We start from the raw sequence: 15,279 nt of genomic DNA, 5'->3' as shown, positions 1-15,279 counted from the left end.
CATGAAGTCATTAGTCTCTATATACAAGTAGCCCAGTCGTGATGGATACTTCATGCACAAACATTATTGACTTACACTTTCATTTATTTATTTATTAGTAAGCATTAAATTATACTTGCTTTAATCCTTAATAATGCAAGGATTAAACCAAGAATATAATTTCTTGGCATCTTTAATTTATAAACAGTAAGGAAGGTGGACTTGATGTGATTTATTTCGTGGAAAAGCAGCAATTCAGTGGAGCAAAGAGATGTGCTCGATGTACTAAAGTCTTAATGGTGCCATATTTTTGACAATTATGATGGTGTGAATGTAAAGTCCTGTATGTGTTTTCTTTCTAAATACTGAGAAGTGAAGGTTACCATCTGGTTGACGAAGTAATAGGAGATCTAAAAAGACAACAACTTATTCTCTTCTAACTTAAGAGTGAACTGGATTGGTTATTAAATAAATTATACTTGCCAAGAGATTATATTCTTGTTTAATCCTTTATCCAAGTGTAAGCAAACAAAATTTGCATTTTTAAATCCACCCTAAAACATCAAACCTCAGCCACAATTCACCCACCACCACACACACTGCCTAGCTGTAGCTCTACATTGCAGCAGCAGGAAAACCTACCAGGCACAAAGGTCTACTGCTCTGCCCAGGAAATGAGAGGGGACCCCCAGGTAAGCTCCCAGACCAACATTATAAAATGTCGTCAATGGGGGCTAGACCCAGGAAGATACAAGGTTTCAATTAATGCAGAAATTATATGTTTTGCATGTACAAGTACTAAAAGGTGTACTATCTCATTGTACTCTGGATCATAGATAGTTGTAAAAAAATTGTAACTTGGTTGCATTAATAAATTATACATGGCAATAAATTATATTCTTGTTTATTATATTATATTATATATATTCTAATATTGATTATATTATATTCTTGTTCTTATTTATTCTTATTTAATCCTTTATATAAGTGTAGGCAAACAAAGTTTGTGCATGAAATACCTTTATGACTAGGCTATGTAGCGGTTGATAGAAATAGCATCACCTGCTGTAACCATGTGTTTTTGGGAATTAAATTTGAATGCCTATTTGAAAAGGGATAATAACACAATAAATGTAACGAAGAAGGTTTATGCACATCTGAAAGGATCTGTATATAGCTGCTCTATATACTTCCATGTAAAGCAGCCTAGTCTTGAAGATACTTCACATGCAAATGTTGTTTGCTTATATTTGGATAAAGGATTAAACAAGAATATAATTTCTTGGCAACTATAATTTCTAAGCTTGTGCTGTACATTCAGAATTGTGAGAATATAATTTAGCCATTTCATTAATAGATAGATAATGTGTCATGTGTCAGAAGAGAGGATTGGAATATGTGGATGCTTGGAGGGCATTTGAGGACAGAAAGGAATTGTATGCGAGAGACCGCATGCATTTGAATGAGGAAGGACGTGGGCATCTGGAGAGATTGCTGTTCTGAACGCATCAGTGTGTCAATGGTGGATGGTTGCAGGAGATGGGCTCTTGTGGTAAAGAGTACTTTGGAGAAGGGGACAACTTCAGGTAATGCTGAGCCCAGTGGAGTCTAGAGGGGATACTGCTGGGTATAGAAACAGTGGCATTTTTATGCTTTATAAAAGGAGTGTCTGGAATAAAGGAGAGGAATTGGAGGTGCTGATAGCATCAGCCTGGCCAAAGATTATTCGGATCACTGAGACGTGGTTGACAGAAGAGGATATAATAACAGGAATAGAAGTAGCAGGGTACAGCATTTTTCAGCAGGATAGGAAGGGAGAAAGCATGGTGGAGGTTGCTTATGATAAGCAACGACTTATGTCCTCTAAGAGTACAGGATTTGGAAGGCAATGACACTAATGATTTTGAAAGCATATGGTGTGAGGTAGAGGTGGGCAAGACAGGATATTTAGTAGGGTGTTGCTACAAACCAAGGAGCACAGAGGGTGGAGACCAAGAGATGTTTAGACAGTTGAGCTTGGCAAGTGCAAAAAAGAATGATTGTTATGGAAGATTTTAACCACAGCAGTATAAATTGAGGAGAGGAAGATACATGTAGTAATAAGGGAATGGAATTTGCAGAATTCTTGAGGGACAAATGTCTTAGGCAACATGTAATAGAGGGAACAAGAGGTTTGAGAGTTTTGGATTTGGTCCTAGCATCAGAAGAGTTGATAATAACTGAGATGACATCTCTTCCACCAGTTGGAGAGAGTGACCATGTGGTTTTGACTTGGAAGATGAATAGACATGCAGGAGTATCCAAGAGATACGAACGTATGTGGAATTATAAGGCAAGTGATTATAATAGTCTTAGATATTAACTTGGGGAAGTTTCATGGAGGGAGGAATTGGAAGGTCAGGATATCATTAGTGCTTGGGAAATTGTGAAGGAATATTTGTTAGAAGCAATAGTAAGTTGTATTCCACAAGTGAAGAAGAGGACACAATTCGGTGTAAAGTGGATGACAAACAAGACTAAACAGGAACTGCATGTGAAAAAGAGGCTATGGAAGATAAGGAGACAAGTGAAGAGGAGATACATGAAGAATATAAGACATAGGCCAGGAGAATGAATAGTATGGTAAGGAAGGTGAAACTTGAATATGAGAAGAGATTGGCCCAAAGATCCAAAGAAAATCCTAGGAAATTCTTGTATCTCATCTTCACTTGTCTCCTTATCTTCCATAGCCTCTTTTTCACTTGCAGTTCCTGTTTAGTCTTGTTTGTCATCCACTTTACACCAAATTGTGTCCTCTTCTTCATTTGTGGAATACAGCTTACTATTGCTGCTAACAAATATTCCTTCACAATTTCCCAATCACTTATTCTAGTATTTCCTCCTAGAGGAGTAAATTTTAATACTAGAGGGATAGGGCAGGTTTGAGGTTTAGAGGTGCAGGAGGTGAGTGTGTTCCAAATACTGAGTACTCTGGATGGTAGTAAAACTGTGGGACTGGATATTATTTCACCATGAGTTTTGAGAGAATGTGCTAAGGAACTGACAGTGCCCTTGACCTGGCTTTTCAATGAAAGTTTGGCTGCAGGAAAGGTGCCCATGGAATGGAAGGAAGGTAAAATAGTGCCATTGCATAAGGGCAGTAGCAGACTGGAAGTGGCTAATTATAGGCCAGTTTGTGTGTCATCAGTTGTTGTTAAGACCTTGGAGAAATTAGTGAGGGACAGCATTGGGCAGATGAGGGTAATGTTATCTGTGAGAGTCAACATGGATTTGTTTAGGGGCACTCTTGTTTTAGTAATATGCTAGCCTTTTATAATAAAGTTACAAGAACAGTAGATGAGGGAAAGGCATATACGGCCATTTTCTTGGATTTAGCAAAGCCATTCACTGCACAAGGGTTTGGATGTTAGGTTGGTCAACTGAATTCAGGATTGGTTGTCTGATAGGTATCAGAGAGTTGTGTATGGTGGGGCAGTTTCAAAGAGGCAGAAGTTTACAAGTGGTGCCTCACAGGGCTCAGTACTGGGACCTATATTGTTTAACTTTTATATCAACGACAGTTGATATAAAAGTTAAACAATATTCATGCAATTCACTCCATGCAATTCACTGACAATAATTGTCAGTGAATTGCATGGAGATATTCAGTTGTTTGCAGATGATGTGAAGCTGGGAAGGGTTATTAGTAATAGTGCAGATGTGGTAGCCCTGCAAGAGGATTTGAATAAGCTAGACAGATGGGCAAATGAATTGGGGATTGTGTTGGTTTAATGCAGCAAAATGTAAGGTCTTGAGGTTTGGAACATATCGATGGGACACTTCATATTTGAGGAGTTCTACTGGAGGAAGTAGAGGAGACAAGAGATCTAGGGTTGGTGATTGATAGAAACCTGAAATTCAGGTGACATATTGCAAAGTTGGTGAAGGTAACATAGAGGATTGCTGAATAATGAAAAGGACGCTGACCTGCAGAGATAAAAGAGTTATCATTCGTTGTATAAGATCCTGATCAGATCACACTTAGACTATTGTTCTCAGATTTGGTCCCCAGGATTTGAAGGGAATAAATTAACTATGGAAAGGGTACAGAGGCAGATAACAAATATGGTTTCAGGAGTGTACAATGTTAGTTATGAGGATTGGTTGAGGGAATGTGGACTGCAGAGTTTGGTGGATAGAAGAAGGAGAGGTGATATGATTGAGACTAACTGTTGAGAGGTGGTTACAGGGTTGACACTGGGGAGTTCATATGCTTGATTGAACAGCGGGAAGGAGTGATGACAAGGGGATGTCCCTGGAAGTTACGAAAGGAAGCTGTGAGCAAGAGATGAGGAGAGTGCTTTCTTTTGCATGGAGGGTGATTGAACCGTGGAGTGCATTTCCTGATAGAGTGATAAGAGCGAGAATGGTCAATGAGTTTAAGGAGTGGTATGATAGACGTTGTGTTCCCTAGGAGGGACCTCCTTTAATGAGTCTTGATAGACTTTCTGTTTCCTAGGAATGACCTCCGCAAAGAGTTGTTTGATTCCATGGAGGCCTGAATAATAATAATAATTTTATTTTTAAATTTTATATATTTAAACCCAGAGCCTCCATAACTCAGTCGGTATAGATGAAGCCCTTTGGTCAGAAAGACCTTGGTTTGATTCCTATCAATAAGGGATTCAAGGGTTTTTTTTTCACCCAAACTCAGGTTTTTCTTCTCTCAGAACAGGCAAACCGGCCCTGTGAACACACACACACACACACACACACACACACAGATCTACAGCCATAAGACACCCTGGGAATAAGGAGTAACCAACCTATTCCATAGGATTTCCATTTTGAAAGCCTGCACTATGAAGTGTGGGTCTATGCATGTGCATAAATCAGGTTGGATGGATATTTAAACCCATTCTATATATAGGTTTTGAGTATGGTAGTAAGGAATGGAGTTTTCAAATGTATTTTTATTTATTTTAATGTATTGGTGGAGCTAGTAATGGGGAATCCACCTTAGATAGCATAGGAGACCTGATAAGATTCTTTTTTTGACTTTGCAGAGTCTTGAAATACTAAATGCTTTTAGTATTTCAAGACTAAAAGCATTTAGTATTTCAGACTGTATGAAAACTTGGATGGTAGCACTAAGTGCTTATAATAAGAATGATCACTAAATGTGTAGGAATAACTGAAGCATCATTTTGTCTAGATTGAAGAGAGAAAGTTTATTGTACAAAATTGTTAAAAGTATTAAAATTTTATAATTTCCTGAAGGCAGTAGTAAGGACTGACTCAAAACTATGTGTGTGAAGGGAGCAATAAGAATGACAAATCACAACCTAATAAACTTTGATATTATCATCATCGTCAAATTCCTGCCATGTACCCTCAAGGGGTGTACAGGATATGATAGTACTACATGAAAAAAATTACATCATTACTAACTTCCTATCTACAATTTTCTTCCAAATCAGTCTGTTACTTGTCAAGACTCCAACATTTTCAGATCTTATATTTCTATCGTCTAAGGCACTTTGTACCATATCAATCTCCACCTATATCTTGGTCTTCCTCTGGGTCGTTTTCCTGCCAAACTGTGGTGTCTGCACAAAATTTGAATGTATTTAAGGCACAGTATGATGAGCTGTGTGTGTGTGTGTGTGTGTGTGTGTGTGTGTGTGTGTGTGTGTGTGTGTGTGTGTGTGTGTGTGTGTGTGTGTGAGAGAGAGAGAGAGAGAGAGAGAGAGAGAGAGAGAGAGAGAGAAAGGGACCTCTTGCAATGAGTCTTTGACTTCATGGTGTCTTGGGATAATAATAATAACAATACTATTCTCAACCTTGTGATAAAAGTGTACTGTGATGTTAACAAAATTGATAGTCATTTAAATAAAGTTTTGATTCACACACTGAAATGTGCTTGAAATCTCTCATAGACAGCTCAAAGAAGAACACAATACATCATTAGAATGGATCATAGTTTATAATAATTCCTACAATCAGTGGATCATTGAAAATCTTCAGCATTTATCTGGGTATATATTTAGAGTAAGAGCAGTGAATGAATATGGTGAAAGCAACTTTTCTATTCCAAGTGAATATTTCCTGCTTCCTGAACTAGGAGGTAAGTCTTTTTTTTTTTTTTTTTTTTTTTTTTTTTTTTTTTTTATCATTATCTTCATTCACCAATTAAACTATAATCTTAATGTCCCATCTGTTTCATTTTTGTCAATAGCTATGGTTGGCTTAGAAGAAGATCAAGTTACTATAATTATGGTTGCAGTTTTGGGTGGAGTGATTTTTGTCATAATGTGCATTGGGATATCCCTATGCATAGGTGAGTTCATTTAAATTATAAAACTAATTTTAAAAATATAATATATATTACATTTTTAGTCTTATTATAATATATATTACATTTTTAGTCTTATTATAATATATATTACATTTTTAGTCTTGTTATAATATGCTTATACCTGCTGTAACCATGTTTTTTTGATAATTAAATTTTAATGCCTATTTGAAAAGGGATAATAACACAATAAATGTAATGAAGAAGGTAATATAACATTTTTATTTTTGATTAATATTTGCCTCTTTTTAGTATAAGATGTAACATAATTAGGAAATGACAACAAATTTTGCAAATATTTCAAAATGGAGTGGTCAGTAATATTTTCACTGGAAAAACAAACACTGGTATCAAAAATTTAGTTCAGTTACACAGATTTACTCTAACACTCAAAGCTAAAAATTCACTTTTTGCTTGCTTTTTATTACTTTTTAGGACCAAGAGTGGATCCTCCTCTTGCCTTTAAAATTTAGTTCAACTACACAGCTTTAAAAGTTTATTTTTCACTTAGTTAGACTATAATAAATTTAGTTTAATCCTTTATCCAAGTATGAGCAAACAAAGTTTGTGCCTGAAAATATCTTCAGGACTGGGGGTAAGGTGGTACAACACTGGGAAACTACTGAAGAGACCTCAATAATGGTCGATACTAGTCTGGGTAGTGGCCCTTCCCTTAATGCATAACATTATACATATCCGCAAGGAGATGTGTTTTACATTATGGGAGATACTGAGATAGGAGTGTTGGTAGCTTGCCCCACCTTTGCAACGAGTTGCCCTGTGTTGTACCAACTTACCCCCAGTCCTGAAGATACTTTCAGGCACAAACTTTGTTTGCTCACACATGGATAAAGGATTAAACTAAATTTATTATAGTCTAACCAAGTGAAAAATAAACTTTTAACATCTTTCTCTAAATCCAGAGTAATTTAATAAAAAGGTGGCACACCATTTGGCAACGCCTATAGGTAAAGATGACCTTGCTAATGCTTCTGCCTGGTATCTCCACTTGGGCCTGGCTCCCACTGAAGAGACCTCAATAAAGGTCGAAACGAGTCTGGTGGTACAACACCGGGCAACTCATTGCAAAGGTGGAGCAAGCTCACATCACTCCTATCTCAGTATCTCCCATAATGCAAAACACATCTCCTTGCAGATATGTATTATGTTATACATTAAGGGAAGGGCCACTACCCAGACTAGTTTCGACCTTTATTGAGGTCTCTTCAGTATGTTGTACCACCTTACCCCAGTCCTGAATATACTTTCAGCTGCAAACTTTGTTTGCTCACACTTGGATAAAGGATTAAACTAAATTTATTATACACAGATTTACTCTTAACACTCAAAGCTAAAAATTCACATTTTGCTTGCTTTTTAGTATATATTGCTTTTTAGGACCAAGAGTGGGTCCTCCTCTTGCCTTTATTACAGCAGGGCATTGAGGAAATCAATTTCCTGGATGATGGATGCAACTGTCAATTCATGTTTTTATAATGGCTTCTTGGAGCTCCCAAAGTGTTTTTGGCTTCTTCTTGTGTATTTCAGTCTCCATTTGGTACCACAAATTCTCAATGGAGTTGAGATCTGGGCTGTTTCCTGGCCACTGTAGTCATGAATCGAGTATTCATTGAGCCATTATTAACCTGCAACAAAAACAAAAGGTTTTTTTAAGTTTTAAGTACCATATGTATGGTATATGGTACAGTTTAGGGTTATAATAGCATTAGTTACACTTTTTTTCCCTGTGACAAAGGGCAGAGTCATCCTGCAAGATACAGTTTATCGTTTACGGTAAAGTGGTCTCTGATAGTAGGCAGCAATTCTTCTAAAATTTTCTGGTATACTTGTGCATTCACTGAACCTTTTGTGGAATACAAGCAACCAACACCATGATATGGCATGCAGCCCCAGATCATCAGAATGACTGAGAATTTGACTGTTGACACCAGAAAGTCGAGATTGAATTTTTCCCCTGATCATCTTTGAAATGTCTGTCTGCCATCAGTACCCTGCAGGTTAAACTTTTTCTTGTAAAAAAAAATTACTCTTTTCCACTGATCAAGGGTCCATTTGGCATGCTCTTTGTACCAATTTAACCATTTTTTTGTTAACAAGGTTTTTTTTAGAGCACCTGGCTATCAGTCCCTGTCGAATAAGTCTTCTCCTGAGAGTTACAGAGCTTGTCATTTGTTATGTAATGTTATTTGTTATTACAGAGCCCTTGTTTGTTCTTCCCAGTCCCATTTCAGTTCTCTGGACAATGTTCGTGTTGAGGCGGAACCCCTTTAGAACTCGATCTTGGCATGGTATAGCCAGTGGCTTTCTTCCTTTCAGCAGATCCGGTTTCCTTCACTTTTGACAGCAGCCATATACCACAGTAGATTGACTACAGGACACCTTTTAGCAATTTCACGAGAGGAATAGCCTTCTCTATTCAAAGCTTGAATCACACTTTTTCTGCAAGGTATTAACTGCACATAACTAGCCAGGAAGATACCATACCTATGAAAATTCAAAGTCACTGTCATAAGCTATTCGTAATCAGATATGAGTGACAGATATGTCTTGGCACATATATTATTATCATCATCAGACCTCTGAAGTCAAAATATTCATCATGTGAGGTCACACTGACATACATATCTCAAAATTATTCCTTTATCTTTTGTCTATAAAACTCTGCAGTCTGCTTGTCCTCAGTCTATCCACATAACCAACATTGTATCCTAATATAATTTATGTTATCTGTCTCTGTATCCTCTCGGTTATTATTATTATTATTATTATTATTATTATTATTATTCAGGCCTCTATGGAGTCAAAAGACTCATCATGGCAGGTCCTTTCTAAGAAACACAAGTCTATCAAGACTCATCGAGGGAGGTCCCTCCTAGGAAACACAAAGTCTATCATACCACTCCTTAAATGCATTGACCGTTCTCGCTCTCACCACTCTATCAGGCAATGCATTCCATGGTTCAACCACCCTCCATGCAAAGAAACCACTCCTCGTCCTCTTTCTCACAGTGTTTGGGGATGGCCCCTTGTCATGACTCTTTCCCACTTCAACCAAGCAAAAGAACTCCCCAGTGTCAACCCTGTAACCACCTCTCAACAGTTTAAAAGTCCCAATCATATCACCTCTCCTTCTATCCACCAAACTCTGCAGCCCACACTCCCTCAGCCAATCCTCATAACTAACATTGTACAATCCTGACACCATCTTTGTTATCTGCCTCTGTACCCTTTCCACAGTTAATTTATCCCCTTCAAATCCTAGGGACCAGATCTGAGAACAGTAGTCTAAGTGTGGTCTGATCAGAGTCTTATACAATGGAATGAAAACCCTTTTATCTCTGTAGGTCAGTATCCTTCTCATTATTGCAGCAATCCTCTGTGTTACCTTCACTACCTTTGCACCGTGTCCCCTAAATTTCAGGTTTCTATCAATCATCAACCCCCAGATCTCTTGTCTCCCCTACTTCCTCCAGTTTAACTCCTCCCATAGAGTATGCAGCATTCCATACCTCAAGACCTTACATTTTGCTGCATTAAACCAACACAATCCCCAATTCATTTGCCCATCTATCTAGCTTATTCAAATCCCCTTGCAGGGCTACCACATCTGCACTATTATTAATAACCCTTCCCAGCTTCACATCATCCGCAATGCAATCCATGGACAATGTCATTGATATAAAGGTTAAACAATATAGGTCCCAGTACTGAGCCCTGTGGAACCCTACTTGTAACCTTCTGCCTCTTTGATATTGCTCCACCATACACAACTCTCTGATACCTATCAGACAGCCAATCCTGAATCTAGTTGACCAATCTGACATCCAGACCCATGTTCTGCAACTTGAATATCACTTATCATGTGGCACCCTGTCAAATGCCTTTGCTAAGTCTAGGAAAATGGCAGCATATGCCTTTCCCTCATCTAATGCTCTTGTAACTTTATTATAAAAGGCTAGCATATTACTAAAACAAGAGTGCCCCGTCACAAATCCATGTTGACTCTCACAGATAACATTACCCTCATCTGTCCAATGCTGTATACGGTCCCTCACTACTTTCTCTAAGATCTTACTAACTACTGATGACACACAAACTGGCCTATAATTAGACACTTCCAGTCTGCTATAGCCCTTATGCAATAGCACTATCTTACCTTCCTTCCATTCCATTATAATACTGCTTTTACTAATGTTACTAGCTACTAATATTAGTAACATTACTTCTCTCACTAACTTTTCCCTTCCATTCTGAGAGGAGGGTGGAAAACAGTATTTAGGGACCTACTCAAAAGTTTTTTTTCATATAAGACTAAAAAAAAAAATAAATTATCCCAGAATGCAGCTTTTGAGGTTCAAAGAGAAGTCCAGGGAGAAATAATTTTTCTCTCAAAGGTTACTATGACAAACATTCCAGAATAATGAAGTTTTTCTGTTTAGAATATGGAAACAAACTGAAATGTTTAGTAGCTTGATTAAAATCAGTAGAAAAAAAATATCTTTAAATAAGACTTATGAGTGAGATGCCTTTTTTTTTTTTTTTGAATACATATATCATTTAGAAATCAAATACTGATATTAATGCCCCATAACTGTTTGCAGCCTTTGGCAACAATAAAAGAAGAAAGAAACAGAAGAATGATATTAATCATCATTTAAATCAAAATCTTGTTCCAGATATGGAATTAGCAACACTTCGTGAACTTCCACATCATGGCACATTTGTACAACAGAATAATGCTTTATATACACTCAGGTTTGTGATTCTTTATTATCACCATATCTTAAGAAATATTTATAAAGATTTCAACAATAACAAAAAGAAAAGTTCTGTTTTACTGAAATATAACACATCCATTAAATCTTGACCTTAAAATTAGGAAAAAAATTAGCTACAAAATATTATGTTATGTTAGTTACTTTAGTTATTATGTTTTTAGTTACTTTAGTTATTATGTTTTTAGTTACTTTAGTTATTATGTTATTATGTTACAACTGTTACTTATGTGTAACAGTTGTCTAGTAGAGTAGCATCTTTCATTTATTTACCATTTTTTCATGTTGGCGGGCATCTTCCTATAATTTTACTCTTCCCACATGCATGATGCAGTTGAGTGCATGTGCACACTTTCTGAATGAAAAACTTCACCATCTATATCTCACATGCTATCTTTACAAAGTGCATCTTTGTAAAGACAGCTTAGTTTCCTTTATAATACCTTTTAATGTGTTCCTGTAGGGAAAAAAATGTACTACAGTTAAATATTTGAGTTCAGTTATGCTCTGACTAGTTTCATGAACTAAGGACCAGTTGATTCTGCAGAGTTAAACAAATCTGTAAACACCTGGATGTTTGCAGAACGATTACTGTTTGTTGGAGATCTAAGGAGGCTAGAGACAGTAAGCCACCCTGGTATTATGATTCTGGTAGGACAGTGATTTTGATGGAAAGATGTCAAATGTATGGGATGGAAAAGAGTCTCTGTACCGAATGTTTCAAAATTCATCATGTAAGAATCAGAGTGCCTAATGTTTTTTTAATAGTCAAACAAGATATTTGGATAATAAATAATTGGTGAAGTTATTCCATTAATAATGAGTCTCAGAGGAATATCAGTCTTATGAATCATGGACAAACCATATAATATTGGAATTAGCAGGAAAAGAAACTTAACTTTTTATTTAAGTCTGTCAGCTTTGGCATGCTGCAAAGCAATTAGATGGTTTCTTTGTAAATAGTCTGGGTAGGATCATAGCCTACAGTGGAGTAGGTAGAAAGAAACTGTTGGCCCTTAGTGCATGAAACTAATCAGTGCAATATCTTCTTATACATAATATCAATGCCTATTAAACCAAAATCATTTATTACTCAACTTGTAGTCATAATCACAATTTCAAACATGCACTGCAATTTCTTAATCAGTTCTTTGGTGTTATAAACAAGTAAAAGAAAATTTTATATACGATGTAATGAAACAAAAAATTAGCAAGTTTTTAAACTATAAATAAAATTAATTTTCTGAAAAGAATAAACTAATATTAAATATTGAAAAATTAAATTTTTTGTGTGAATGATAACTCTCTTTATTTCTTTCTTAGTATATTTGTTTAATGATCATATGACCAAGGAATTAGAATTAGGTAATCTCCAGAGACCTGGCTCTAGAGATAATAAGCATGGTACTTTTTCTTCCCAGTAGCCTCATTTTTAATATGATTCTGCCATTGATGTCATCTATTCACTCCACTAATCTTTTTCACAACTATTATATTTGTGGTCTCTACTCTTCAATTAAGTGTTTCATTTCTAACCCAGCTCTGAGATCCATAAGTTAAAATTGATCCGAACACTGTCTTGTATACAGCCAGTCAGAGGATGGGTCTCAATAGAGATTGCAGTATGGTGGCTACTCTTTTAAGCACGACACCCAGACCAGTATCTAGGTCGTCTGCTGACGATTTGGTGCCTACACATCACACCTGAATGGTGTGCCATAGGAATCAGTGGCCGAATAGTCTAAACAGCTGGCTTACTGCTTCTGTTTTAGTTATCCCATTGCCAAAACAATTGCACTGTACCAGTACGAAAGCAACTTTGGCTAGTGCTCCCTTTCAATATGTGAGGCATTAATAGCATCGTTGCAGTGGCTAGATGGGATTCTGACTCAGAGCATTCAGTTCTAAATGCATTAGTGGCACATAAACCTCAAGTTGCTCAGTTCATTAATTTACCACAGTATTATCTTACGATTGTACTGTGGTAAATTTGTTGATTATGGGCAATTCGTTTCCCATAATCACCACTACATTTCATTATTTAGAATACAGACCAGTTGCCTAGATTATTGCCAGATTGTTTGCAACCTTGCCAATGCCTGGCATGGATTGGGCTAGTCGAACTTTGCACCTTAATCTGATATTCATGAAACCAGCTGTAACCCCCGTTCATCTGTACACTAAATCTATCTCTTCTATCTCCCTTATGTGCATCTACCGCATCTATTACTGTGATTTTCCCGAAATGCAGCTATTTTGTAACTACCATATATTATTGCATATAATGCGAAAATTTTATGGTAAAAAATACTACTTAAAGTTAGGGGTTTGCATTATATGCAGATCCTAAAAAATATAACATCTTATTAGACTGACTTGCACACACAATATATACTACCTAATGCCTATGCAACCAAATCTACTTGACCCACTCGCATTCGGCGACCGAGCATGCATCGTATCTACGCATAAAGCTACTTACATTACTGGCATTATGTGCAGATACAATGCGCTCTCCATCACCGAATGATAGAGCACAGTGAGATAGATAGAGCACAGTTAGGTATATCGGTTTAACCACAGTTCATTTTAAATATTATTCATTAAACAAACCTAGCCTGAAAATGAGCCAACAGAAACGTAAACGTTCATCTTTTGAAGTAGGATTTAAATTGCGTGTCATGCAGTTTGCAGAAGAACATAATAACAGTGTTGCTATGAGAGAATTTGGTGTAGCAGAGAGTAATATTAAACTTTGGCGTAAGCAAAAAGACAGTCTTAAAAAAATCCCCAAAATGAAACGTGCCCGTCGTGGAGATGTAGCATCCTTTCCAGAACTCGAAGAAGAGCTAAATGAATGGATTTTGACGCAACGACAAGATGGCATTATAGTAACAAGAAATGCAATTTGTTTTTGAGCTCTACAACTCAAGAATGGTAAATTCAAGGACACACCAGGTGTTTCATCTTTTCTTGCTTCGCCTGGATGGTGCAACAGATTTATGGAATGCAAAGCATTAACATTACGACACCGAACAAAAATTGCACAGAAGTTACCAAAGCAGCTCGAAGAAAAAGTGCAGTCCGTCCATAAATTTATCATAAAATTACGGAAGTGTCATGGATATGAACTTTCCCAAATTGGCAATATGGATGAGATGCCCATGTACTTTGATATGCCTGGGAATCGAACAGTAAACTCAGTTGGTGAAAAGGGTGTCGTCATAAAAACAACGGGACATGAAAAAACGCATTTTACCATTGTTCTAGCATGCATGGCAGACGGAACCAAATTAAAGCCAACAGTGATATTTAAAAGGAAGAAAATTCCGAAGCATATGAAATTTCCACCAGGTGTAATTGTTTGCGCCAATCAGAAAGGTTGGATGGATGAAGAAGGTGCACAATTGTGGCTGGATCAAGTATGGAAAATACGTCCAGGTAGCTTGTTATGTCAACAAAGCATGCTAGTCTGGGATATGTTCCGGGCACATTTAACAGAGGCAAGCAAAGAGAAAGCACGTGAGCTACGTACAGACCTAGCAGTTATACCGAGTGGTCTAACTTCTGTTTTGCAGCCACTTGATGTCAGCTTGAATAAGCCATTTAAAGATCACTTACGTGAAAAATAGAGAGAATAGATGTCATCTGGTTTGGTGAAGATGACAGGGTGGGAATTTTCAGGAGCCTGAGATCACCCTAGTCACCAGCTGGGTTAAAGAATGGAATTTGATACCATCTGAAATGATTCAACGCTCATTTCTTAAATGTAGTTCAATAGATGGATCCGAAGATCACGTCATATACAAAAGCGAGGATGACGCACAACAAATTGGAGAGCATGAAGACGATGACGACAACTGCTACACTGATGATGCAATTCCTACAGATGAATTTATAAATGAAATGTTTGACGACTCAAAAGACTCAGAAGAAGAATTTAAAGGATTTTGACATTTTGTTTTAAAATAAATATTTCTTTCGTTAATTCGTATTTTGACATTTTGTTTTAAAATAAATATTTCTTTCGTTAATTCGTATTGTATTATTTATAATGTTATGGAACAAGATTAACAGATCGCATTATACGTGGACATGGCATTTTAGGGCTAGTTTTCAAACAAAATTTCTAGTTTGCATTATACATGGATCGCAATATATAAGTTTCCC

At 36.8% G+C, this 15,279-nt stretch overlaps 1 protein-coding gene across 1 annotated transcript in view; it reads left to right on the top strand.

Moving 5' to 3' along the window:
- Positions 1–15,279, top strand: part of LOC150094345 (proto-oncogene tyrosine-protein kinase ROS-like) — a 719,271-nt gene that overhangs the window by 553,696 nt on the left and 150,296 nt on the right. The window contains exons 33-35 of the mRNA XM_090412445.1: positions 5,898–6,085; positions 6,197–6,298; positions 10,936–11,089. Of these exons, the coding sequence (XP_090268571.1) occupies positions 5,898–6,085; positions 6,197–6,298; positions 10,936–11,089 (444 nt within the window). The remainder of the gene's footprint in view (positions 1–5,897; positions 6,086–6,196; positions 6,299–10,935; positions 11,090–15,279) is intronic.

Source organism: Typopeltis vanoorti, chromosome 22 (assembly GCF_054136105.1).
Source record: "Typopeltis vanoorti isolate ZY-2024b chromosome 22, IOZ_Tvanoo_1.0, whole genome shotgun sequence".
Lineage (NCBI taxonomy): Eukaryota > Metazoa > Arthropoda > Arachnida > Uropygi > Thelyphonidae > Typopeltis > Typopeltis vanoorti.
The sequence above is the reverse complement of the archived record's forward strand: the minus strand, read 5'-3'. Positions and strand labels throughout refer to the sequence as shown.